This window comes from Crocodylus siamensis, chromosome 9 (assembly GCF_052110815.1).
Source record: "Crocodylus siamensis isolate JL-2025a chromosome 9, ASM5211081v1, whole genome shotgun sequence".
In the NCBI taxonomy this organism is placed as follows: Eukaryota; Metazoa; Chordata; order Crocodylia; family Crocodylidae; genus Crocodylus; species Crocodylus siamensis.
The window spans coordinates 30,197,028-30,223,509 of record NC_143403.1 but is presented as its reverse complement, the minus strand read 5'-3'; the positions used below and the strand labels follow the sequence as shown (position 1 = coordinate 30,223,509).

The 26,482-nt window shown below is 41.8% G+C and overlaps 2 protein-coding genes and 1 pseudogene across 5 annotated transcripts in view; 1 reads left to right on the top strand and 2 right to left on the bottom strand.

Annotated features, from left to right (window-relative positions):
- IRX5 (iroquois homeobox 5) overlaps positions 1-3,298 on the bottom strand; it is a 103,912-nt gene extending 100,614 nt beyond the window's left edge. For 2 of the 4 annotated variants that reach the window (XR_016444088.1, XR_016444086.1), the window contains exon 1: positions 579-2,067. Coding sequence is in view for 1 of the 4 variants with exons in the window: in XM_090062130.1 (XP_089918256.1) it covers positions 579-827 (249 nt within the window). In the remaining 3 variants the exon portion in view is untranslated. Of the gene's footprint in view, positions 1-578; positions 2,068-2,476 lie in introns of those variants that run through there. The other 2 variants (XR_016444087.1, XM_090062130.1) reach the window with 2 other exon arrangements.
- On the top strand, positions 826-26,482 carry LOC149857262 (uncharacterized). Its single transcript, XM_090063289.1, has 8 exons — positions 826-1,357; positions 1,763-1,864; positions 3,761-4,214; positions 5,360-5,422; positions 10,436-10,592; positions 10,841-10,952; positions 11,198-11,280; positions 20,516-26,482. The coding sequence occupies exons 1-6, from the start codon at positions 826-828 to the stop codon at positions 10,847-10,849; spliced, it is 1,317 nt and encodes a 438-aa protein (XP_089919415.1). The 3' UTR covers positions 10,850-10,952; positions 11,198-11,280; positions 20,516-26,482.
- On the bottom strand, positions 24,184-24,356 carry LOC149857263 (U2 spliceosomal RNA; annotated as a pseudogene).

Sequence of the window (26,482 nt, the reverse complement as noted above, 5' to 3'; positions counted from 1 at the left end):
AGGGAGACAAATCACCCATTTGATTACAATAATAATTATAATAATAATAATAATTATTATTATTTAGTCTTCCCAATGGGCTTGCAGAGCCGGCCTCGGGATGTCTGTAGCCGAAGGGAAGCCTAATAAACGCGGTGCAGAAGAAACTTGTATGTGTTGTTAACCAGTCGGGTGTTTTGTGCTTTCCCCGCGGAGGGACTGGCTGGGCTGGGCTGGGCTGGCTGCTTGGGTTATTTTATGGCATTTCCCCACCCCCCCACGCAGAAAATAAAACAAGGAGGGGGAGCCCAGCTAGGATCTTTCTTCTCCCTCCCCCCCAAGAGTAAAAGCTTCGTCTCGGCTGAATTTGCTGGCTGGCCGCTCGGAGGCTTCCCTATGCGCTCGCTTTCAGTGAAAACACAATACTTTTTATTAATGATTATGCTCTCGTTTCCCTCCCCCCTGGCCCAGCAACACGGAGGCTTTTTATGTAGCAACAGTGTGTGCACAGAAGCCCCAAGTTGCAGGGGATGCGGGCTGAAGTGGTTGCCATTAGCGGCCGGCGGAGGGGAGGGGGTGGGGGTCATTGCTGCTCTTACCACGTACGAAGTGAAGGCAGCGGCAGCAGCTGCAGCCGGGTCCGCGCCGTACTGGAGGTGGGAGTTGTAACCCGGAGAAGGGGCGGTAAAGGCTGTAGATCCGGCATAAGGCGAAAAAGCGGAGCCAGAGGAAGATCTCCCAAGTTCATCGGTCCTGGGGCCGGAGATGACGCTGGTGCTGTAAGCCGGGCAAGAGTAGAGCGCCAAGGAAGCGGACGGCTGGTACAAGTAACCCTGAGGATACGACATGGCCAAGCACAGACATATACCCAGGAGACAGACTGGCCGGGAGCTGCCGCTGCCGCTGCCGCTGCCGGGGGTGGCGAAGCCGCCCGGGCGGGAGCCCCTGGGCAGCGGGGCAGGGCCGGCGGAGCCGCGCCGCGCACCTGGCCTCGGCTCGGCTCGGCTCGGCTCCCCGCGCTCGCGAGCTCCGCGGCCTCTGGGTGCTTTTCCTCCCCCTTCAGACCCGGGGGCTTTTTTCCCCCCTCGCTGTTGCTTTTTGCTTCCCGAAAGGTCCTGCCAAGATGCTAAGTTGGAAACTGAGGCTGCTGACGCCTTGTACGCGGCGCGGCGAGGCTCCTCCTTCGCGGGGTGTTGTCAGTGGAAGGAATGGCAGGCGCTGGCCCGGCCGCCGCAGCCCAGCCCAACCAGCGGGAGAGCTGCGCGCTGCGCCTCGCCTCGCCTCGCCTCTCCCGCTCGCAGGCTCAAGTGCGCCGGCTCCTGGATGGCAATCGCAGCCGAGCCCCGTGCCATCGGCTCCAACTTTCTTCCTGCGCTAAGTACCGCGCGGAGCCAGCGCCTTTGCTTCTTGATTTATAGCCGGGCCGCGCTGCAATGCAAGCCAATCCGTTGATGAAAAAATATTGAATAGGATTGATCAGCCATTCACCCCCCACCAGCCTCACTGCCTTCGCCCCTGAGCCGGTCACTGGCACTGAGCACTTTAAAAAAAGGTGGGAGGGGGGCGAGAAGTAGAAAAGAGACTTTCCATTTCAGCTAAAAAATCCATTTTCAGGAGAAAAAGGTTCCTGGTCAGCCAGGATCGAGGGGGGTTAAAAATAACACTTGCTATTTATAGATCCCTCCCTTGCAGCTGCGGTGTGTCCACACACACGCGCGCGCGCACACACACACACACGCAGCCCTATGCAATACAATTTGATTGATCCATATCTTTTTTAAAGGCTTCAAGGCGCTGCCAGTCTATTCCCCGGCCGGGGCAAGAGTGTTGCTGGGCCGCCGATTTCACTGGGCTGGGAGCCGGGAGCGGATGCGCTCCATTGCCGGTACCTGTTGCAATTTTTGGGTTGTTGTTGTTTTTTTTTTAAGTGAAATGTGCCATAAACCAGATTTGCGACGCGCCGGGCCGCCACATCTCCGGGGGGAAGAGCCGATGTTTTCCAAATCAGAGGTTTCGAGGGGGGTTTCCTCCCCTTCTTAAAGGAATCATTAAGACGTGACTTTAAATTGTGTGAAAATGGAGTAATTTATTCTTTCTCGGCACCAGTCCCGGGAGAAGAGACTGGGGGGTGGGGGGGTGATGGGAGGGGTGGAGAGGGGAGTTGGGAGAGAGCCTTCAAAATGCGGGTTTACCAGTGGATCTAAGAGAATAAACCAGGTATTTTTTATTTCTTTCTCTAAAACTCATAAAAGGGTAGAAGCGAAAGCAGATTAAAACCATATGAACCAAGCTAAATCCCTGCCGATCAGAGGATGTAATCTCCTTTGATTCCACCAGATATATTTCCCAACAGGAACATATCCCGATTTATTCCCTTCTCTCTCGCTCGCTTGCTTCCCTCCCCCCCGCAAGCTGCGGGCTCCCCGGCACCCACTCTTTCCAGTAACGCCGGCACCCCCGCCCCCACCAGTGGGGCTGAATCCAGTGCTGCTCTTACCTGGGTCCCCTTTCAGACCTGCCGGCGCCGCTCCCACACGGGCTGCATTTTAATTCGCTTTACTCGAGCGCTCGCTCGATCTAATTACCCAGCTCCCGGCTACCCTCAGCGGTGCCCAAGCCGGAGAGATTTCGCGTAACATGCGCCGGCTCCCGGCAGACCCGGGCGGCTTGCCCCGCGCTGGGAGGAGGCGAGCTCCCTCCAGCATGTATGTGCCTTCTCACTTTGGCAAAGCGTGTCCGCTTCAACCACAGCAAAAATGTTGCTGCCAGCAACAGCCAGATCCCAGCACACAAACGCCAGCCCAAACGCTGGCGCGCCAGACATGTAGTTTAATTCACGCCATGCGCTGCCGAGAGAGCTCGAGCCCCGACACGGGCAGCGGAGACGGGTGTCGGGGGTTTCTTTTGATTTGGAAAATCCTGGGGTTGCAACATGTGTGCGCGGGGTGCGTGCGTGCGTGTGTTTTGCCCAGATGTCCACCAATGCCTTTTCCTTTCTTTTTCCTCCTCTGTCTTGGTGGCGAGAGAAGAGTTTTCGCTATGCGTGGGCGCCCGGCGCTGGTGGCGGAGCTGCCAGCCGGGAGTGCGCTCTGGTGCTTCGCGGGGCAGCTGAAGCGTTTCCTGTGCGGAGGCTGCCTCTGACTTCCCGCACCCGGGCGGGCCGGGGCCAGGCGCGGAGCGCCCCCTTCGCCCCGCGCCGGCCCAGTGAAGTGTAGCTCGCACGAGGTGTCACCGAGCAGCCGAGGGGTGAGAGCCCGGCGGGTCCCGCTGACTCGCGGGGGGAAAGCGGCTTTCCCCCGTGCTGGAGATTAACTCTCTCGGGCCAGGAGGGGGAGAGGGGCCGGGGAGGCTGAAGGGGGAAGGGACAATCTTTTCCTGCAAGTCTAGCAGGAGGCTCGGACCGGGCACATCTCCAGGGCTTCTCCCCCCTGCATCCGTATTGATCGCTCTCCCCCTTGCTCGGCGGCTAATGCCGGGTGTGCCTTACTAGCGAGCTCTTCCCCGAAGCAGCTCCGCCGCCACGTGTGCTGGGAAAAGCGTGAACAAATAAAAGGGGTGTGTGTGTGTGTGTGTGTGTGGGGGGGGGGGTGTCTGGTAGAGAAGCGGCGCTGAGCGTCCGCCTAGCACCGTTTGGGGACGGGGCCGTGCGGGGAGCACGAGCGTCCAGCCCGCTCGGCCTTCAAGCTTTTCCCCTGCGGTTCCCCGAGTTTCACTGCAGCTGGGACACGCCCCGGGGCAGGGGCAGGGCCGGCGGGGAAACCCGCGCGCTCCCCGTGACTAGCAACGCCCGGGCCTGGCACCGCATCCCGGCTGGGCTGTCCCGGCACCGCCGGTGGAGGGCCCGCGGGCGCCCCTGGGGAAAGGGCATGTGGCAGGGCAGGAGCCTCGAGGGTTAGACGGGAGTCATCCAATTCCCCTAGCCCCAGGCACGTATCCAGCAGCGCGGGCGGGGCCGGGGGCAGGGGCTGGCCGCAGGGAGCCCCGGGGCCGGCGGGCACCGCTCCCGCCTGGCTCGGACTACATCTCCCAGGCGCCCCGCTCCCTGCAAGCCCCGCCCCAACCCTTGCTGGCTCCCTGATTGGCTGCCGCCTCAGCCGACTTCTTTCCGTCTCCCGCTCATTGGTGGCTCGCGCTGTCGCTCGGGAGGTTGGGGAGTGCGGAAGCAGGAGCGGAGCGGAGGCTCTGCGGGCCGATCCGGACCGGCCGAGCCCGCGGCGCCCCGGGCCCGCGCACAGGTGAGGAGCTCGGGGCCGCCCCGAGCTGCGCGCCGCCTCGTCCCGGACGGGGACAGGATCCGGGGCCGCCCCGGCGGGGGCCTGGGCTCGCCCTAGCGGCGGTGGCTGCTGAGTGCCGGGGACTGCGGCTCCTGCGTCCCCTCGGGGCCGTACTTGCTCCAGGGGCGGCACCGCGGTTCCTCCGTCTGTGGCCCCGGCTGCGGGGCTGTGTCCGGCAGGGGACCGTGGGATTGTCTGCCCGCACCATGGTGCCCGCACTGACGGCCCTGCCATTGTCGGCAGCCATGAGAGCCGTCCCGGGAGCCCGCGGCCGCGGTTTCGCACGAGCCCTCGGGCTGCTTCTGATCGGGGAGTCTCCGGACACGTCTCGCTCCCTCCCTTCTCCCTCCCAAGCGCTGGTACCAAATGTCCAATTATTTGCTGGAGGGGGTGGAAGCCATGCGCCGTCCTCGCTGCATTGTCATAATCCGTGCACTTATTCCACTGATGGAGGAAAACCTGGCCTCGATTAAATGAATCTCTGGGGCATAAAGTGGAGGGACACTTCTCTTCAGCTCCAGTGTATCTGTCATGGGACTTCGTCTTGGGGATTTTTCCCTTAAAAAAAGGAGGGGGGGAGGAGGAGGATATTGAACCATATGTGTTTCTTTAAAAAAAAAAAAATCCGGTACCTTTTGCCTCTGATAAGGGTGATGGCTTCTCACACCAGGATCATACACAGTTTTACATGCTCAATCCACACAGGTGTGCACTTTCATCAGTTTTCAGCTGTACAGTGTCACTGATATTTGTCACTGGGTTAATTTTAGCTACCGCTCAAAAGTACTGTATTTCCCCCCCCTCTCCAAAAAGCTGCTGTCGTAATCCTCTGACAAGGCCCTTGTTCAGTGAGTAAAATATCACCTGGTGAAGTTGTGTATGTTGAATGTTCGGTTTGTATGCAAGTAGAATGAGTAAGCAGTCTTCCTTCCTAATTTATTTGTAGAGAGAAACAGAAGTTTTAATCATCTTTTTTCTTAACTATTTTTTTTTGAGGAGGTAAGATTAATGCCATGTGCAATTATACCCTTAATTTCTTATGTTGATTATATGAATATATATTTCTGGAAATTGTGGTGTTTTATGTGCATTTTCATGTATTGCAGCATAATGCCAGGATTGATTAATGAAACGCAATGTAGCAAGAGAGGTCTTATGCCATCAGGAATGTAAGTGTCTATCTAACAGACAACCTCACTACATTATTCTACTATTATCTTCTTTGCAGTTTTAAAAGAACTGTAGATAATTCTTCAAGATATTGAAACATTTAGTTTATGGTTCTATTGCTGTGGTTGTCACCTTCACTTTATATCAAATTTGAGACTTATTTCTTAAGGATGTCTCTATTTTCTGCTATATTTGCACATTGATAGCTCTACTGAATGACTAGTCACAGCAACTCTTCTCTCTGATAGAAGTATATTAAAACTTGAAAGCCTAAGACTAATCTGCTTTACAGAACTGTTCAACTCTTTGATTAAAGGGAAATATGGAGTCATTCTAAGGCTCTTTGCTCTCTTATTTATGTAGCTTTAACAGTTCTATTAACAAGCACAAGTTTAACCTTTTCCCTTAACAACCTTGTTGATACATTTTGTTTCCTTCTTACATATTTATTGAATGTAATAGTCTGTTGAATTTATGGGTCTTTTCTTGCTACCAGGAGTGTGTGTGTGTGCGTGCGTGCATCTTCCCCCCTATTTTATATATATATTTAATACCAGGGACACTATCTTGATGCCATTTTACTTTAAAATCCTGTAGCTTGCATCATTTCCCCCTTCCCTTTCTTGAAAACTAGACTGTCACTTGGATCTTCTGTTGCATTAGCATTCAAATCTAAAGTGGATAAGATTTACAAGCTTGGTCTACATCCCTCATCTTATTTAAATTAAGGCTGGTGAATTTAGAATTAATTGTATAGATAAATAATTAAAAGTACTCGTGGTTGTGTGTGGGTATCGCGCACAGTCCGAAAGCTTGATCCTCCAAACCTAGCCAGACAGTCCTTGCTTACTTTCATAGTCCTGTTGACTCCAGTGGGATTACTGGCATGAGTGGGGGCTTAGAGCCTGTGACTACTAATATAAGGGCCCCAGGGGAATGATAGATTAATTTGCCTCTCTGTTTCTGTATGCTGGTTTTATTTAAATGCCCAACAGTATTTAATGCAGTGCAACATAGTTACTGAAACAAACTTTATGAACATGTAGTAGGGATCAGCTGAATCTTGCTGTGAATCTTCAGTTTAGCAGCATGTGGCATATTTGAAAATAGGATATTATTAGTTTCAAAATACTATGGGTATACTCTCAGGTGACTTCTAATATATGGTAAAAAAATTTAGACATTTCAGGTATCATATGATTTAATCTAATTAATGACTCCAATAGCTGCTTTCAGGTAAAATTTTAAACTATGGTGATCTTATTTTGATTAGTACCTTGAAGGCAGTAATAGTCTTCATGCAAGTATAGGATGTAAACTTGCATGAGGAGAAGCAACAGATTGGTTCCGTCAGGATTTTGGGGGGCCGTACTTAAAAGATTATGATTGATAATGGTGTCTTGCCAAAGAATGCCAACACAGGTGTTCATCATTATCTTAATTAAGATCCTGAGAAAATGTCATTTTTTGGCATGAATTATGAAAGGAGATGCATCAGAAAATAATTTTTACTTTTTTGCAGAGGTAAAGGGAAGGAAGACTTCCCTGATTTTAATCTCTGGTATTTTCTGATGTTTCTATTTCAGCCTCTTTTGATTTAGGTGTTTGCTGATTCATTAGTAAGACTCTTGGTGTGCGGCCCTGGTACTGTGAGGATATAAAAATAGAACACTGAAGGAAGGCATGTTTGTTTATAGGATCTAACTGACAAAGTTCAGCAAGCTAGAAAGTATTAGAAAATAGTTCTCTAGATGAAAGAGAATCGTGAGGGAGAACAGCCTTTCTTAATATGTTTACTTAAAAAAGCAGGAAAACATTAAGCTTTGTACTCCTGTACAAAGAACAAGAGCAAAATGAGGTTGCTATGATGATTATGAAACATATTTAAAACAAGCGTGCTTAGTAAGGGAAAATCTTCTCTCATTCTCACTTTATAAAATACTGAGGCAATAAAATGGATTAAAACAGAAAGGTAGGAAATTTTATTCTTACTACTTTAAATCAATATGTCATTAGCCAAGAGATGGCTAAAATAACACACCAGAAATATTGGCAGAAGCAGCAGCAATAATAAAAATAATGAGTGCCTATTCTGAAAGCTGAAACTATATGTAATAAATGGCTTCTTGCAGTGGTGAATATTCTCACACAAAGGTTCTGTAGAATGTACCCTTAACTTCATCAGTGTTTTTGTTTCCTGCACTTGTGGGGGTGTGAAAATCCACTTGTTTGCTTTCTCTGGATTCATAATCATTAAGATTTTGAAGAAGAATCTTTCAACTGACTTCTTCCCTGTGACCAAGTTTCAGATCTTATGTAGGTTAGACTTTTATACTTTTTTTTCTTAGTACTATTATTTATGTCAGCTAACTTTAGTCTCCTTATAGACGTGAACAGGTAATTATGAGTATTTGTAATTTTTGTATTGGATCAAATAAACTGCATAAGCTTCACAAATAAAGCCACATACACTTTTGTTGTCAACTTACTTAAACATAATCTCTTTCAACATACTTTGAATGGGGTAAATTCCATTTGTACTGAAAGAAATATTTTGATACTGTCATGGGAGAACATGGAACTTCCTTATAATTTAATGTAATTGACATAAATGGTGCTACTTGCTTGAATTTGTTGACTAGACAGAGACAAAATTAAAGACGTCTCAAGGGTTCATTTCCTTCATTGAGTTCCGTGTATGGACAGAGAAGGCAGATTCTCCTAATAATAAGAAAGAGTGATGGTTCCCCCCCCCCCAGTTTTCAGCACTTAAAATGTTTTGCATTTAGATCAGGCCTTCTTTCGTTAGTTCATTCCACATTTTAAGAAAGTATGCAGTACTGTTGACTAGTGTCTGTTCAGTCAAAACTGTAAAGGTTTTGGGGACCTGTAACTCCCACCATCTTCTCGGGGGACTCAGAGGTACTTAGAATGTCTCAGGATTGAGACAGATTCTATCCACTGCTGCATCACATTGCATTTGTCAGTGTTGCATGGGTGTAACTGAGGGCAGGGTCTAATTCTTTTGTTGGTTGTAATAGATGTCTGGGTGTTTCACATTATTACTAAGATCTAATTCTTTAATGTTTAGAAGGATTTATATTTTTTCCATGGAGATTTACTTTCAAATTTATAAAACTTACTGTGTTTTTTCAAATGTGATACTGATTACTGGTTTGTGATAGTTTGATGATGCTTCTTTGCCTGGAAACTCAGGTAGGCCTTACTAGCTTCAAAACTGAAAGCCTTTTTAAACAGCTGTTAATTCCTTAACTTTATTAACATTTCAAGGATTTCGAGTTTCTAGCTATAATGTGACCAGTGCAAACACTAAATATATAGTCATCATTCCTGAAGTTGTTTCCTGCAAGTTTACTGTAATGTATATGCACATCTGAGATCTTCATTTATTGCTCTAATAAATCATTGTTTCACAAAGGAAAGCTGGCCAAGCCTCTAGTGTAAAGGTGGATATAATTGATCCAGGTATAAGTTCTGTGGTGCTGTGTAATAAGCTTACAACTGATAATTTCTTCTGTATCCTTGCAAAAATATTTTGTGTCTTCCTGGGTTTCTTTTCCTCAACAGAGCAACTTTCAATCTTTCCTGTTGATAAACCTGTCTTTTCCCCAGTTTTTCTAGGTGTTCTTGTTACAGATCAAGAAATCAGAATTTGTTTCTGAAATATGCTCTACTGGCATCCACAGAACAGCCTCTTGCCCTTCACATTTTATTCTTTATAGGATCCTGCATGGTATAATGTTTAGGAACTCTGTTTTCAATTAAGCTGTATTAGGTAACTAAGATCTTCTTTCATATCCTATAACAAAGTATCAATATCCAGATGGCAGTATACTAGGATAAAATAGTTATAGACATGTCCGCTACTGTGAAGCCAAGAACGACCATTTTAGCCACCACAATAAATAAAACTGAGGTTATGACTGTAGGCCTATTGGAGTTGCACTAAATAGAGCTACAGCTCTGTTTATTACTGTTTTCATTGGATAATATGCAGCTATTAAACCTGCCTGAAGTTTTTTTTTTATTAAGAATGCTCTGTCATTTTAAAAGAGTGTCTACAACTTCTTAATAATAATGGTGCAGGAGTTACTTTGCTTATGCTGACTTCCTGTTTATTATATCAGAGGACATTCTCGATCTCTCTGACATGCTGTTTGCTTTAGGTTACTGTGTGTGTTTCTAGGGCAGGAGATAGCCTGGTTAGTTTTTTGATTTTGAAAATTACTGCTGTTCTTACCTGGTTTCAGTTTGTAGCTAGACTACTAGTTGATGTTTAAGTGTTTTAAGAAAGGAATTGAGGCATAATTTGCTCCATTAGCTCTTTAATTTAGATTTGAAAAAATAGAGCAGGTACTTAGTAATATGGGACTGTGGAAGAGTTGAGTAGTCTTTTAGGAAGCTATCTGGTAGCTAATAGGGTCTAGAAATCTTAATTTCTGGTTCTGCTGCTTATGCATTTTTTGTGACCCCCAGGGAATAAATTTGTAACCTTTTTACCTCGCTTTCCCTCTCAAGAACATCACCATTTTTCAGAATGTTAAGATTTTAAGTTGTTCCTGTATAGAAGATAGTATAATCTCTTAGACTACCTTCTCTTACTGAGAAATATTAAACTTTTGTTCTACTACTGACCCAGTAATCCAGCACAATGCTGTTTCTCAGACTTCAAGTGCATGAACACAAGATGAATACAGAATAGCTGACACAAATGCCTTTTCTATATGTGACGCATGTAAATTGTGTCACCTAGTACATACAGAACTTGGCATTCTGTACTAATGGATTGTAACAGTAATTTGAATCAAGTGCCTTTTGTATGTAAAAGCAAAAGAGGAATGAAATATAGCCAAGGAGACTGGAACATACATTGCTTGGTCATAAAACATGTATATAGGTGGAAACAGCCATTACCATCTTACTGGCAACAAGATTATCCCTCTGCCACAACTGCAGCCCACCACCCCTAAAATTATTTTTCTGTTTGGCAGAGTGCAGATGAGTAAAAGCAGCAAGATCCCCAATGGGAAAGATGACACCAGTAATCCATTCTATTGGGGTTGCTTGAAATATAGAAAGGAGACCTCACAGAAAGCCAGGATGTGTGCAGCTATTTTTAACAATGTTAAATTACATTCAAAAGTAATGGTAAGTGCTTTGTTTTGTGCACACAATGTTTCTGTAAATAAGATGCGTTTATCACACTGGTGGTACTTGCTATTTTTCATATTGGTCCCAGGTTACCTCTCTGTTTTTCATATAATACAGAATAAATTAATGTCTTCTGGTACAGAAAGTTTGAATTGATTGATGTGGGTTGTATTAATAGTGTCATGTAGAGCAGGTAGTTAACTTCTTTTTTTTTGTAAATTAACACCTTAATTTTTCTTTTTCAGACAAGGTGAGTGAGATGGATTCTGGGAAGGCTGAGGAATGGGAAAAAACCTGTATTGAAGGTAGCCAGCTTGCTCCAGTAAAGCTTTCTTCTTCCTTCATAATCTTCGTCAGGTAGGGTATTGCTAATATGGTCCTCTATTTAGCCATATTTTATAATGGCACTATGATGCTGGTACCTTACCAGTATCATGTATTGATCACATGAGGCAGCATTAAAAATGTGTATTTTTCCTTTTTTTTTAATTGGAGACTTTGGGACAAAGAAAAAGCCCTAGAGGTGAAAAAAGTACACAAGAAATATAGGTGATGGAGTTAAAACTAATCTCTATAATAAACACTTGCATTTTATCTTTTAGGTCTTTCCCTCGGTGATGGTTCTTTTCTGCTTCAAGGAGGATATGATGGAGAAAATATGATTTAAATGATTCAAGAAATTGAGGTAATTCTTCAAATGACTCTTCCTCTCCCCTCGTCACCCCCATACCTTGACAACCTCTCTAGACCTTGTCCAGCAAATAGCAGCATCTGTATTGTTGGCTCAAGAATGCTTTGTAAACACCATAGGCTTTACAGCACCATCCATTGTGCTCTCTTGTAAGGACTTACCTCACTAATGGAGTAGTTGTGACCTCTTATTTTGCCAAGGCTGGACTTTGTGAGTCTCTTCCCATGTGTAGCTTCTGGAAGTTGATACTGGACCAAATACATACTATTCAGCATGTTGTAGGGTGTAATTGTATTGGTGGGGAGATGTGACTGGATACCATAATGATAATAATGATGTATGTATCATATCTGTATTTTACAAATGGGAAATTGGTGCACAGGAAAGCTATCTTTTATCTATTACTTCTGTGAAACTTGACCCACTTAACTGGGTAATGTCACATGAAAAAATGACAGGTTGTCTCAGGAGAAGGGTAGAGTGGGAAGCACTGAAGTGCTCAGTATGGCACATTAAGCCATTTGGGAGGGAGAAGTAATGTGGCAAACAAGGTCTTCTCTTAGTAGGGACCTGCCTAAATTGCAGCGGAAGTGTGTGGTGCAGCGGAGCCTTTAATCTCATTCTTTTCACCATGCTCCCTCTCCCTTACCCACCCCTGCCAAGTGGCTGAGAGGCAATTAATGCCTTGGTTTTTGCCTCTTGGGCACTTGGCACAGAGGGGTGGAATGCGTGGTGAAAATAGCGAGATTAAAGGCACTGCTGCACTGCAAACTTCCTCCATGATTTTGGTAGCTACCTATCTCTTGGCAAGTGTCGGTGGGCCAACAATGAATTTTAAAGCAGCTGAACAGCCTGAAGATGTCTTGATCTGATAGTTTCATTCTAGATATCATCCAGGAAAATGGACAGATCCCACATAGTGTGGTAATGCAGTTCATTTGTAGGAGCTCTTCTCTCTGCTAGTGATTACTTTTTTCCCATTCTAGCCTTACACAATAGGCTGTCCTCTTTCCTGGATAAGATGATTCTTTTCACAGTTGCTGTATGTAGTTTTCTTGGATTTATGCAGCTTCTAAGACTTTAACTGTTTCTTCTAGATCAAGCCTTGAGTTAAACTTATTGCAAAAACATTGCAGTGCTTCCAGCAAGAAATTATTTTGCTAATGAGAAGAGAAATCTTTCTCCTGCCATTGCAAACAGCAGTGGTTTAATTTGTATCAGCAAAGAGTCCATTTTAAGGTATGGGGCTGCTGTGTGAATAGTAAAGATTTAGAGTCTTACTTTAAAGTATAACCAACCCCAGAGATGCTTGTCTACATTTACATTGTCCTAATATTTAATAACAATAAAAAAGTATTAAGGAAAAGATACAGGCCTTTTTTTTTTTCTTACCTGCAAAAAAAAAAAAAGAAAAAAAAATGCCTCTTACTGCTAGTCTTATTTTGTACTGTTAAGACAGTAGTATCCTTATGGATCATAATGTATGCGAGCGAGGTCACCCAGACCTTTGGTGCATATGCCTAGGCAGGAATATAGAGGAGTGGAGGTTGCCCAGACCTTCCACCCCCCTTAGACCATTGAGACAGAATCCAAAGGCCAGACTGAGTCTGTACATTTGATGCCTCAATAGCTATAGTTATGTGCATATCTGGGAAGTGAACCTGGGTTACCCACATGGCACACAAGGATTCTACTACTGAACCACAGCAGCGGAGTTATTAAGAAAGGAGCTATTACAAATAAGACTTTGGTTAATTAACACAATTAAAGTAAATTCTGCGTTGTCTGGTGATGTTCCTGCCTCTCATAGTGAGTTGGGCTGTTAATCTTTAGACCACAAAGCAAAACTCCAAATGGAAATTCTTTCTGTGCAGTGACTTTGGGGTAAGGCCCTTGGACTCTTTTCTGTTTTCAGCTTTTATATCTTGACTAATCTGCACACAAGTACCACAGATATTATGGCATGTCAGAGTAGCAATGAAATCTGTTACAGGGGAAGATGAATGAGCAAATAATTTCAGTCTGGTATAAATATTACTCTATAAAAATAGATTAGTTTTACACAAATGATTCACACTTACAAAGACCAGTTTATAGCATTTTGACTGCAGAGTAGTTAATTCTTTATGTATCAATTGATCTTTTATCCAAATGTAATTTCATATGCAATGGTCAGTGTCTTTGAGTTCAAGGTCAGACTATATTTTCATTTAATTTGTTATTAAAGTTATGACTTTTTCTCATAATGGCTTTTTATAACTGTGGTGGTTAACTTGCACTAAAGTTGAGTTGTGTACTTACTGAAAATTAGGGATGAAATATACTATCTAGAGGACAAAAAAAAAAGCATGGAAATTTAAAGAGCTACAGATACTACAGACAGTTTCCTTTAAAATTCACGTAAATTTGATGCATTTAATCCCCTTACAAGCTATCTGAGAGATTTTGAAATTGAAAATAAATGAATATTTTCATAGTAGTAATGGCCAAATACTGCTGCTTGTTTTACTTCTAAAAAGCAAGCTTTGTGTCATTTTAAAACTCGTTGAATTCTCAGAGGCTAATTGATGGAGAATCCGTGTGGAAGAGCAACATTGATTATCTCAGAGCTTTTGTACAGAGACAAGCATAGCGGTTCTGTCTGGGAAATTTACTAATGCTGCAACCATTTAAATTAAATGTTTGTTTACATAATAGCGATGGCGTTTTCTCCTCCTCTTCCTTGTGGTTTTGTTCAACGGGATGTTATGAGTGGCAGTTGCAGTGACTGCTAAGTGTTTAAATGATGACACCATTATGTGAAGTGATTTTGAAATGAGAGATTCCAGCCAAGAATTACATCTGCTCTCATCTCCTTCAAATCATACTCTCTGGCTGTGCAGATTATGATTGATTTGTTTGTGACAGATTGCAGGAAACAGTCATTGATTTTTCAATATTTTACCTTAAAATTATTTACAGTTGTAACCATGGGGAGGTATTTCCATGGGCTGTCAGCCCCTGAAAGACTGGGATAATATTCCCTGCTCCCTGACAAGACAAATTACCTGTAATGAGTGCAGTAGCTGAAGGGTATACTTTTATTTTAAAATATGTCAATAACCCCAGTGACTAAACGAATATTGATTCAGCATAATGAAGCCTGAGTAATGTGAAAATGAGCTCTTCAAGGAGCATGGTAAAGACTTTCTTTTTAGCTTGTAGCAAGAAGCTTTTCATTCTTTACTATTAGCTGGTGAAAATATGCAATCTTATAAACAAGTCACCCTTAAACAGTAGTTAAAGGCAGCATAGTGTATCAAAAGGACTCCATTATCCCCTAGTTTTCTTTTCTTTTGTTTTAAAGGGAGTTTGGCAGATAGACTTTCATTTTAAATGCAAGGCATCAGCCAGAGAAGTAGAATAACTATTAGCGTCAATGTCTTTTGTAGTATTCTTCTTTAGACAGCCTAATGGCATTTCTTTAAAGTGAGTTTCATATACGTAACCTGGGAAATGCATCTAAGTAAACTGCATTTTTAATTTAATATTATTGACTTCCTGGACATTGATGTACTCGGTATGAGCAGTGTAATATTCTTGTCTTTTCATAATTCTAAAAAGCTGGTTTATATAAACCTAGATTTGCTGTTATAAAACAGTTACTGTGGTGCACATTTTTTCTTTTCCATGCCTTGTAGTATTACAGGATTCCTACCAAATGAGAATCCTCAAGCAGTAATTCATTTAAATGAAAGAAATCATTTGATATAGCATATGTAGTGTCCTGTTGACTCATAAGGCACAATCCCTATCCTAAATAGCTTGTGATTCAAATGTACATTAATTTTTTATTGATCTTATTTGAGAATTTTTAAAGAATGCATCACTTTCATTTGTGTTCATGTGCTAGATGGAGAAGGTATAGAAGATGGAGTATAAAACCACAAAGAATTCAGATAAGTGCATATCAATGTGTAAGTAGTTATAATTCATAAAAACTAATATAATATGCTTAGGAGCAGTTAGTGAATATCTTTGACTGTGAGCCCAAATTCAGCTTTTCACAAGGGCTTATTTCAGTCAAGTAGAAGGTCAAAATATTTTCAGGAAGATATTTTTACACCAATGGTTAGGTGAAAGTAAATTATTTCAAGAGCATCACTCCTCTGTTATAGCTAGTAAAATAATAGCTTGGCAACCTCTGGCTGTGCAAGGGTTAAAAGGCAAACATGGAATGTGAGATCCGTGTTCCATTTATAATTTCACATACCAATTTGCAGAAGAATGTGAGGTACATTTTGTGGTTTGCTAGAGATTTGGGTTTATACTGGGAAACCTGGTATTCTGTCAAAATAATCGTGAGGTAGTAACTCCTAATTGAAAAAACAATGATGATAGTAAGTCTGTTGGACTGCTGGCTGGGCTGAATAGGCATTAAGCAGCCCAGGTGGTATTTTTAGTATCCCAAATCTTTTTTGTTTCTAGACTTCTTCTGCATTAAAAGTAAGTGGGAAAGGAAGGTTGCCTCTGTTTGGTAGCAGCAAGAGGGGAGTCTGTGCAAGGTCAGGAAAAAGGGTTTGCTTAGCTATATTATCCTTTCCTGAATTATACTGGATTAGGCCTGTGCCATGTGTCAGAGGTGGGGATTTCTCAGCAGAATTACCTTTTTGCCAGAAAGCCCATTTGTTTTGTTTCCCTTGCAAGGCAAGCAGCAGCTCTGGCCCTGCTGCATATACTGAAGATAGGCCCACTTAATAAATGCCTCATTAATTGGCTTTCTGGTTCAGTCTTGCTTATAAAGCTTGGCACTAAGGGCACTCCAAGCCCATGTTTCCATGGAAAACATGGTTGGAGAGCAGGTGGCTTGAGGCTACCCAGCATCCTTCCTTGCTTAGTAGATTACATGGGAGTGTTAGTAATTCTAATTTGATGGTACTTAAGTAATTTATTTATATCTCCTTTTGGCATGATCTTTGCAGCATTTCTAGGTAAATAATTGATTTCCCCACCTTTGTTAAACTGGTCAGTTAAATGCTCTGTCTGACATTTTTAGATTCTCAAATATATTTTTAGGAGTACAAGATAACACCCATTTTTCGTTCAGTTTTCTGAGATCTAATACTTATGTAATGCTAGAAGAAGAAAGCAGAGTGGATGGCCAGACCCCAGAGAAAGGCAGGGAAGATGACGAAAGAGGAGTGGAAAAGGAAGGAGGATGTCGATAGCCATTGGCAAAGAAGGGAAGAAACTAGGGGAACCTTTTTTTTCTTCTTCTTCCAATAAGCATGCAAGTCATGTCTGTGATTAATTTTAACCTTACATCTTGAGGTTCCCCTCAGGTCTGACTGAAAGACAGTCAAAATCAATGAAAACATTCACGTTTGTGTTGGGGAGCATTGGTTCAAATCCTTAAAATGCTTTTAAGGCATTTATACACGTACCTGTGTCTGCTCCAATGTGCTGGAAATCCAGTGCGCTGGAGCCAACTCAGTTAATCGAGTCTGCAGAGCATGAGAGCTGATGTGCTCAGTGCATGTTGCACACATTTGTATAAATGGTGAAGTGCACATCAACCCACAGAAAATGGCGGTGGTGTGCTTTTGAACTAAAATACCTTCAGTGTGCTTTAGTTCAAAAGTGTGCCACCACCATTTTCTCAGTGCTGATGTGCATTTTGCCATTTATATAAATGCATGTGCTGCAGTGATGGGTGCTTTTAAAACTGCCCAACACTGCAGCATATGCATGTGTATAAATGCCATAGTTATTGGAAGGTGCTAGGATACAAGTGGTGGAGACCATATCAGTCTGGTGTCCAAAGTTTACTTAATATCTGGAGTCTTCAAGAATCTTTTGTAAAATCCTGTAAAATGGATAAAATCTTTTGTTACCAAATGGAATGCTCATGTCTGATTCTATCATTGCTACATGGATATGAAGTTCCTCATTCTCTTTTGAAAACAGTTTTTGCAATGAAAGTCTGTTCAAGTGGAGCACCAGTGATGTTGATTTTATTGAGGTGTAATGTTTTCATGCAACCCTGACAATCCAGATTTGTGGAAATCTGTCTAGAATGTGACTGGCTGCATTTTCACAAGTATAATCTGTTTTGCTTTTCATTGCTCAGCAATGTCTTCTGCCACACCCTTCAAAATGTAGTCATACAGCAGTGGCATGCACTCACAAATTAAAAAACCCACATTTTTTATTAAGAATAAACAAACTACAAAATGTAACACCTTCATATAGGTCCATGTTGGAAGGGGCAAGAAATGCCTCTGCAATAAATGCATATATTATCCTGTATTTCCTTAAATATCTCTAATCTGAAAGAAGAGTTAAGGTGGTGGTAGTAAGGGTTTTTTGTATAGCCTATTTATGGAATGGTAGAAGAATGCACATGCTTAACTGAAAGAATTGGGTTTTAGTTTAGAGCGGAGAATAACGAGGGGAAGAAGAGTTTTCAGATATGTGAAAGTTTGTTTCAGAGAGGAGGTCTATATATTATTCTCTGTGTCCGCTGAAGACAAAACAAGAAATAATGCAACAGGGAGGACTTTGGTTAGGCATTAGAAAACTAGGATAGTTTATAGGCCTGTGTGAAATGGCAAGTATTTGATTTGCAGCAGCCCTCAACCCCAATGGCTGGATCTCTGAATCAGCACCAAATCTCTCTGAATTGATTTGGAGGCTTCTGATTCGATTCAGAGCTTTTAATGGGTCTCTTGATTCAATTCGGTGATTCAGCCACTGAATCGGGCCAAATTTCCTTTGAATTGAATTAGCTATAGAAGTTTTGCACAGCCCTAACAGTTTAGTACTGGAACATATTCCCTCAGGAAGTTGTCAAACTTCTGCCATTGGAAGTTTCTAAGAGCAGCTTAGAGAAACATATGTAAAGAATGGTTTAGTTACAGTTGACCTGCCTTGGGGTTAAAGGATAGACTAGATGGTCTCTAAAGGTCCTGTTCAGCCCTATTTTCTGTAATTCTTTAAGTGCACAAAAGATTTATTTTCCCTAGGTTGCAATAAGCATCAACTTATCATAAAGGACCAGTAGTCCTAATCTGCACACATCTGATGCTGCTGTTTTTGGAAATATTGAACACAAGAAAACATAAGAGGAACTTTTTGCCCAAGCTAGCCAACATTCTTTGATGTCTTCTTTTGGAATCTCTGAATGCTGGGGAGAAAGAGGTAGGGAAGAAATTTAAGAAGGGGAAAAAGCACAATAAAAATTTCCAGTCAAAAGTAAATATTTAATTTCAAGGTTAACTTATCATCCCACAAAAGGAGCCAAAGGCAGTTTGAGAGATTACTATGGGCAATTCAGTTGCATCTTTGAGTGCTTCTGTTATAACAACCAGGAGTAGGCTCCCACTGCTGCAGGTGATGCAGATGTATCATAAGCTTCTCAAGCAGGGTTGATTGTCATTATCTCCACTTTTCTTCTGATGTTATGTAGATGCACATTCAGTGGGCACATCTACGCAAGATGCCTTAATGTGCAGTGGACTGTTTTACTGTGCATTAACACATCATGGCAAAAGTATGCTAATGTACTAATGCATAGTAGAATTAGTCTACTGCACATTAAATGTCACACAAAAAATTTGCCTTTGCTACTGCTCAATAATGCTGCTACTGTGCTTTTATAATATATTTAAAATTTAAAGGCCAGTTGAAATTTAAACTGAATTAAGACCATGTACAATGTGTTGTTCTTTAAAGGTCATATCGAATCCCACCAAAACATGAAGGGGCCACAACGTTCAGATTCTAGTCTGGCCATAGTAGGTAAAATGTGCCTGTTTAATGTATGAGCATTGAGGTCTGTATCTAAGATTAAATAGCATTGCTTTAGGGGATGAAACAGGGAATGGATTTGATTTGTGGGCCTCTCCCCTTTTTAAATGCTTGGGAAGATGATATTGTGCTCCCTGTTTCTTTTTAAAGAAGGCTTACCCCATTTCCTTCCTTTTGCTTTTTGTACAAGGAAGACTTATCTTTTTATGTCAAGCTTCATTCCAAAATCAGGTCATGTTCTTGGGCTGGTGGCAACAGCTGGAGTTGCACACTTCATACATAATTCGGGGGGGAAAAGGATAGGTTTTTTTTCCCCCTTCTATATCCTTATTATGCACACACATTTCATTTTAGCTATGGTACAGTTTGCATTCATTTGATCTGATGATTGCATTGACCTGTCATATTTATTTTGATGTTCCTTCTGAGGACCATATGCTTCTTCCTTACCCTGCTTGACATGAGAGAGGATGTAAATTTCTCCCTCTAAACTCCTTTTCTAACCCCCCACCCCCAACTTTCTGCTTGGATGCAGACCCTTACTTACTATGTTTACATCTATAGACATGCTGCTGCAGGGCTCTAAGAAAAATCCCTATACATTATGTCAGTGCTGTGGAAAATAGGAGAAATCAGAACAAAACCTTTTGCTTTTTTTCTTATGCTTCCCTCAGACTTCAACTGGCATTAAATTCACAGTAGGTGTTAGAAAGTCACAAGGTGCAGAAAATAACTAAAGCTAAAACAGTGCAACCAAACCTTGGTAAGGAAATAAAAATAGCAGCCAGGGTGACAATGCCCCATGCAGGTTGCACTGTAGAAGTGAGACTAGTCTGTCTGTGTGCTCAGAAGAAGGGTTGTCATGCACCAGGTCTATTGGGATGAATCGGAACTGCCTACTTACGCAAGGTTAAGGCCTTTCCTATGACTGTTCCTTGTCCTCATGTTAGATAAGTTGCTTGCTCAGTCAGCCAAAATGTAGGCTGATCTTCTTGGAAGACGTGCCACATCAGCTTACTTCTTCTCTAGTTCAGTATACCTTTCTTCTAAACTACTTCTTAAATGGAAATAAATATTTTTTCATTTAACTTTCATGTTTGGCCATGTACCATAGGTAATGCATTGCTTTGCAATGAGTAATGACCAATTTTTCTATTTGATAATGTGTAGACTTAGATTAGAATTGTATGGAAAGTAGTAAACAGGATCATGTTAATTTTACCTTGTGTATGAGCTGTTGGTCTGCTAGGATGCCATGACCACAACGTTCTCATGGACTAAGGTGTGGTTGCTGTAGCAGGCAGTGATTTGTTTGAAGCTGATTATGCATTATGCTGATGTCACTGGCAGAAGGAAGGTAATTAAGTACAGTTAGTGAAATACAATAACTGGAAGCTGTGGATGGGAATGATAACTGTATGCAAAATTGTTTCTTTTCTAGATTCTGCCTTCAGTGACTGAGCTTCCCTGAAATCTTCCTTATCAGTTACTGCCAAGATGAGAAGGATAACAAAAAGAAGTCGTGTTTAAGTGGCTTTAACAACAGTTAATTTCACCTGTATATCAAATTGTAGTTTATTCTTTGATCTTTATCAGTCATCAGATGGAAGCAATTTATGCGAAATAAAATGGAAGATTTTGTAGCTATAAAAACTTATTGTCATATGTGTATGATATTATCCCCAGGATATACTTGCTTTAAAAAAAACAACAAAAACCCCCTCTTTGAAATATTTTGACGTGTGTTCTGTTTGAATGAGTGGTTAACGTCATGGAAGAAAATGTCTCCAAGAAATAAAAAGGACTCTTTTTTTATTTCTAGAGTCCTTTTACTGCACAGAATAGTTACTCTTATGACACTTGTATTTATAAGTATCTGCATTAACTCAAGCCTCAGCTTTTTGCAGTAATACATTGAATACTTTTCTTTTTCTTTAAATTTTTAAGCCAATATGCAATGAATAGGTATTTGTCTCCCAACCCGTTTCACTGCCTCTTGTTTCCTTTGATCAATGCCTTTTCAATGTTCAGGAATAGATGTCATTACAAAGAAAAGTGCTTTATTTTTTTTTGGACTTTTGTGTAGGAACAAGAATGACTCTTTTTTCAAATGTTTTTCTTTTCTGAACAATTGCCCAAATATTTGGGAAAAAGACTTAGTCTGTGACCATAGAAATGCCTATGTTTTTCATGGCCATTCCTCCATCATTCCAAACCCCTCCATCGTATGCCTGGACTTACTGGGCCCATTTTAAAAGTGCTGGAGCTTCCTCAATTGGTAAGTTTTATGTTAATTTTCAGTGTTTCTATTAGAACTGCATCTACTCAAACCCCCTTCCTCTTCCCTCCCCTCTTGCATATCTGACTTAGACTTGGGGGAGCTGGATACAAATTGATGCTGAAAGCGCAAGTTGCACATCTGGAAGTGGGCGTGTGTTATAGTCGAGTTAAGTATGATTTCTTTGTGCACAAGTTGCTGAAAGTGATGTAATCTATGCCACTTTCAGTTTGTCTGCTTGGTCCCTGTGCTGTATTATTCTTATCAAAGCAGGGACAAAACAACTATTTTCTTGTTGTTGGGTGGGGTATTCAAGCTCAGCCTGTGCAAATGGTATACATTTTGCATGCATGTATGTAGAATATTTCCATACTTTTTTACCTCAGAGAAGCAGCCTCAGCCGGTACATGATTAGGGATGTATTCAAATAGCGGAGCCTAGGGTCAAATTTTCTGGGCTCTCTGCAGCTATGGGCTTCAATTTCATGGGCAGATTGAGGCTGCTCCCCCATGCATACTGTGGGGGGAGGAAAATAAGCCCCTCCATGGCTCTGAGCAGGCATGGAGATGGGCTGCCATCACCCTACTGCCCCCAAGCCAGGCCATGCTGTCCTCCCAGCCCAGCCCTATCCCCCTGCCCTTCTAGGGCCCTGCACAGGTATGAGGACGGGCTGCTGCCGCCCTGCTCCCCCTGCCACAGCCTGGACATGGAGGAGAGAGCCCCTACATGAGGAGTAGAACAGTTCCCACCAACCATATGCTTATATACCTTACATAACTGCACAACTCCCCAGTTTCTAACCAAGAGTGCCAAGAAAATTGCCGTATGACCCTCAATACGATTGAGGGAGAAGCTGGGTTGTTAAGGCGATCTTTAGGGCAATAGTTCATAAAGGTTTGGGGATGGAAGCAAATCTTGAAATCATGGCAGTGGTTAAAATATTTGTCAACATGGATACACTAAGTGCCTGATTTAGAAAGACTGCAATAGCAACTACATGGAAACCTATTACTCTGCCAAAGATTGAGACCTATGTTTGTGCTGTCACAGAAAATTTTGGTCACTTACGTCAAAGCTGCATACTGTTGTTGGTTTATACATGTGGCGTATTACTTGAATATGCACAAATTTAAAGGAGGCAGAATGCTGACCATGTAATTTCTGACAGCTTAAATATGTAACTCCTGTTCACCTGAGTACCGTTGTGAAAGAAATTGGGCACAGTTCTGTCCTGGGAAAACTGCTACTGGCAGCAACATCACCGTTACCCATTACCATTGTCTTCTAGATCTACTCGGAGCTCAGCAGTAAAGACAGTCAAATGATGCCTGAGGTACAGATAAGGGCAAAAGTAAAAGACTTAAACCAGAAGACTGCTAAGCATCTCCAACAGCCATTAATTGGAAAATGTTAAGCATCTACTATTCTTTGAGTCAGCCCTGAATTCATGTAATCCATATAGCTTAACGTGGACAATTGTTACTGGGGTGCTTGTGATATTTTTTTAATAATCTTTGTTGGCCTGCTCATTGGTAATACTGTGTAGTTCCAGATAATTAAACCACTAGTGCACAATAACATACGGTTTGTATATAGCACTGTCAAGACTATGTTAGGCCAATGACTAAAATCTTACTTCTGAGCACATATAATGACTAAGTATTATAGTTAAGATCGTCATACTGTTTATGTAACACTAAAAGAGAAAACAAAATGCAGTTTCAGAGCAGACGGAATCTTTTTTCTTATAAATGCTCCAAATAATAGGTTGGTTTCTACTAGACTTCCTGGCTCTACAATGATTGCTGTATTCTGTATGAATATTTCTAGGTTTCAAGCATTTCATAATCTTGTGTGATTATTTTAAACATCTAGTTTTTTTCCTCTGCAAATATGTTTGACAAAACACAGTTTACCTCCTTTACTGGTACTGTAAATTTACTTTTTAACTCATTGCTTTAATTCAGGCTCAGAGTGAATTGGTAGAACAAAGTCTAGTGCAGTCAAATAATGTCCTTATATCTATAACATGATGGTTTGATTTTGTATATAGTAGTTTTCATTCTTCAGATATATCAAAACATTTCTAGAGCAATAGATATTGATGCTGTTGGGACTACACAGATAAAGTCAGTGAAGTTGAAACTGAAGATGCAAACATTTAACAAGGGTAATAAATCACTGAAACTGATTGCAAAGGAATATAGTAGATGCTTTGTCATTTGAAGTCTTTCAAACAAGACTTGAGCGTGTTTCAAAAGTATATACTTTCATTCAAGTTGTTGGGCTAGGTACAGGACTTGCTCATTGAAATTCTAGAGTCTTTAATGTGCAGGAGGTTGAACTAGATTATCATATTAGTCCTTTCTGGCCTTGAGGACAGTACTGCAAAGACATGTACCAGAAGAGTAGATTTACGGAATAGTTTTATCAAACAGTGTCTTCCACGAGAGAGCTGGAGTAAAGGTCATTGGCTTTGCTAACTCTAAAGAATGGGACAGTCAGAAGTTCCCCAAACTCTTAATTTTTCTCTAAATGAGGATGGTCCAACTTCTAAGAAACTGGTGGCCACAAGCAGTACAGTTTGCTTCAACAAGGGTTGAACCCTAGGGGTGCATGAATACAAGTCATAGGCCCCTGGTTTGCCACTCCTGCCCTCTTCCACCTCCACCTGCACTCACATGCAGGCAGGGATGCCCCTCCTCTCCCTGAAGCACCATGCACAGGTCATTGCATAATACATGCATGTGTTTCCACTCCCTCCCCCCAGGACCATACACGTAGGTGGCCCCCACCTTAGCTCCCTTGTACCATGCCAGGGCTTTTTTCTGTTTTTTTGCACTGGTCCTGGAAGCACTGGAATACCAGGTCAATGCATGGAGTGGATGGAGCACGCTCCGGTTCCACCACCCAATACCAAAAAGAATCTGCTCAATATAGACCTCCTATGGAGGACATATCAGAGACAATTACCCTGGGAAAACCACCTTCCAGATCATGGTATCTCCTGCCTAACCCCCTAGGTGGGAGTAGGGAGCAAAAGCTGAGGAAGGTGGAGCCCAGAGACCCCAGCTAGAGCAGCAGCCTGAGCAACAGGGTGAGTAGTGGCTGGGTAGAAGCCTGGGGAAGGGGTTGTGCATATTAACCCTTTGTGGATCACATATGACTCTTGGGCTGCCAGTTAGCACTGCTCTAAACCATTATCTGCCTTACTGCTTCTGTTTCTTCATCCTTCAGTTTTTGAACCTCTAGTTTAAAGCCTCTGTAATTTGATAGCATTTGTTTTATGGAGGAGCCCAAGTTCTGTTGTGTAAGGTGAAGTTCAGACTTAAAGAAAAAGTGTGCTACCAATAGAGGGCTTCTGAGCCACTATCTGTAATTCTCTTTTTTCAGAGAGGTACTGGCTGGGGAACTCAACATTGTATATTTGGTGTACGGTACTACTTGTCATTAGCATCTTGTTTTACCCCAAAAATAATCAATCAGCATATGAAGCTTTTTTCTGAACAAATGCTTCTTGTCTGTGTCTGCAAACTGTAACATTGTGTTTTATCTAGAAATAATGATTTAGTTTAAAATAATCTGACTGTTCCTACTGTGCATAAATTAGATTTGCTCTCTACTAAGATTAGTTGACTGGCACTCTTTTACAAATGCATTCTTAGGGAGAGGGGAAAAAGGAATAACTGGGTGCAATCAACTCATTTAATATTTCTTCAATGGAAGTTTTTTGGCCCTACTTTCACCACTAAATGTAAAAGGAAAAATATTTAGGTCTCTTTCTTTCCAGGTGCTCTGACAGCCTAAATAAATGATATTTTGTAAAAAGAGTTGAGGGCATAAGTGGGTGAAGGTTTGGTTTTGGATGTTTGTGTCCTACACACTGTTCTTTTTGGCTACTGGGATATTATATGTTCTGCTGCAAGCTATGCACATTCTATCAGTGAAGGCAGAGATGCCAGCTATAATTAACTTATTTGTTTGTATGGGTTTTTTTCATTTAACCCATAAAAACTTGTTTGTAGTAGTCTGCTTTCCTGCATAAGCAGATTTTGTACATGGGGAAAGTGCAGTTTGAGTCTGAAAGAGCAGAAAATTTATTTAAAATTTTGCACTAGCCCTCTATATTTAAAAAAAAAAATAACCATCAGTCTTTTATTTCTTTGTTTACAATTTATGGGGGACAAGAGTTTTAGAGGCTTAATGCAGACTTTATAGGTACTTTACAGTCAGTCACTGAGAATTATGAGCTCAGCATGATTCACGTTTTTATTCTTCAGTATATCTATTATTGTTAGTTGCTGAGTAGTCATTACACACAGATGACTAATTTTTTTTTTGGTATTTTATATTGTTTAAAGCAGCTCCCAAGTGAATGGGGTAATTAAAGAACTGCACCACTTTTATTGAAGTTGACACAGTGCACATTCTTTAAGACTGTATGTGAGCAGAATGTTTTCAGGACTTACTGAAGTCCAAATGCATAAAGATACTGGATAGTTTTTTAAAATAGTAGCAAGGCAATTTTAATTTTCACACAGTTAAATAAGGCTGTCCTTAAAACTCCATTTTTGTAAATGTGACTTGTCCTTTTCTCTCTCCATATACCCACACACAGAAAAACATTTCACACCAAATGCCAAATGTATATTCCAGTTCTTCCAGGGAAATAACAAATAAATGTCTTAATGCTGACTTTGAACAGCTATTACTTGGTGGTGATTGAATTTGTTAAAAATGGAACTTGCTCAACCCTGAAGCTGTTCAACAGATTCTGGCAGCAGTTGGACATAGCAAGGAAAGCATCTTATTGAAATGGAACTGCAGGCTTAATTGTTAGTTTTATATTTAATAACACATAAGTCCAACCTGAAGATTTTATTCTGAGTATGCAATAAATTTGAACAATAGGTAAAATATGGTTGCAACATATGGTGGTGAAAAAATACATTGTTCAGGTGTATGATGGCTTAAAAAGACATTTGTGAAGTGTGTGTGTGTATGTATATGTATATATTAATTTTAAAAAAGTTTTACTAAGTTCATACTTGCTTGAAAGAATGTAGCAAGTCGAGTCTTTCCTATAAAGAATGCATAGTTTATAATTGTCCTTAAAGTTTTTTGTATTAA

What these genes read in the sequence shown, in the direction of transcription:
- LOC149857262 (XM_090063289.1), top strand. Translation starts at nt 826, where the DNA reads ATGGCCAAGCACAGACATATACCCAGGAGACAGACTGGCCGGGAGCTG. An exon ending in CAACTTTCTTCCTGCGCTAA is followed by an intron (nt 1,358 to 1,762) that starts GTACCGCGCGGA and finishes TCTTTTTTAAAG; the next exon opens with GCTTCAAGGCGCTGCCAGTC. An exon ending in GCGGATGCGCTCCATTGCCG is followed by an intron (nt 1,865 to 3,760) that starts GTACCTGTTGCA and finishes CCCCGTGACTAG; the next exon opens with CAACGCCCGGGCCTGGCACC.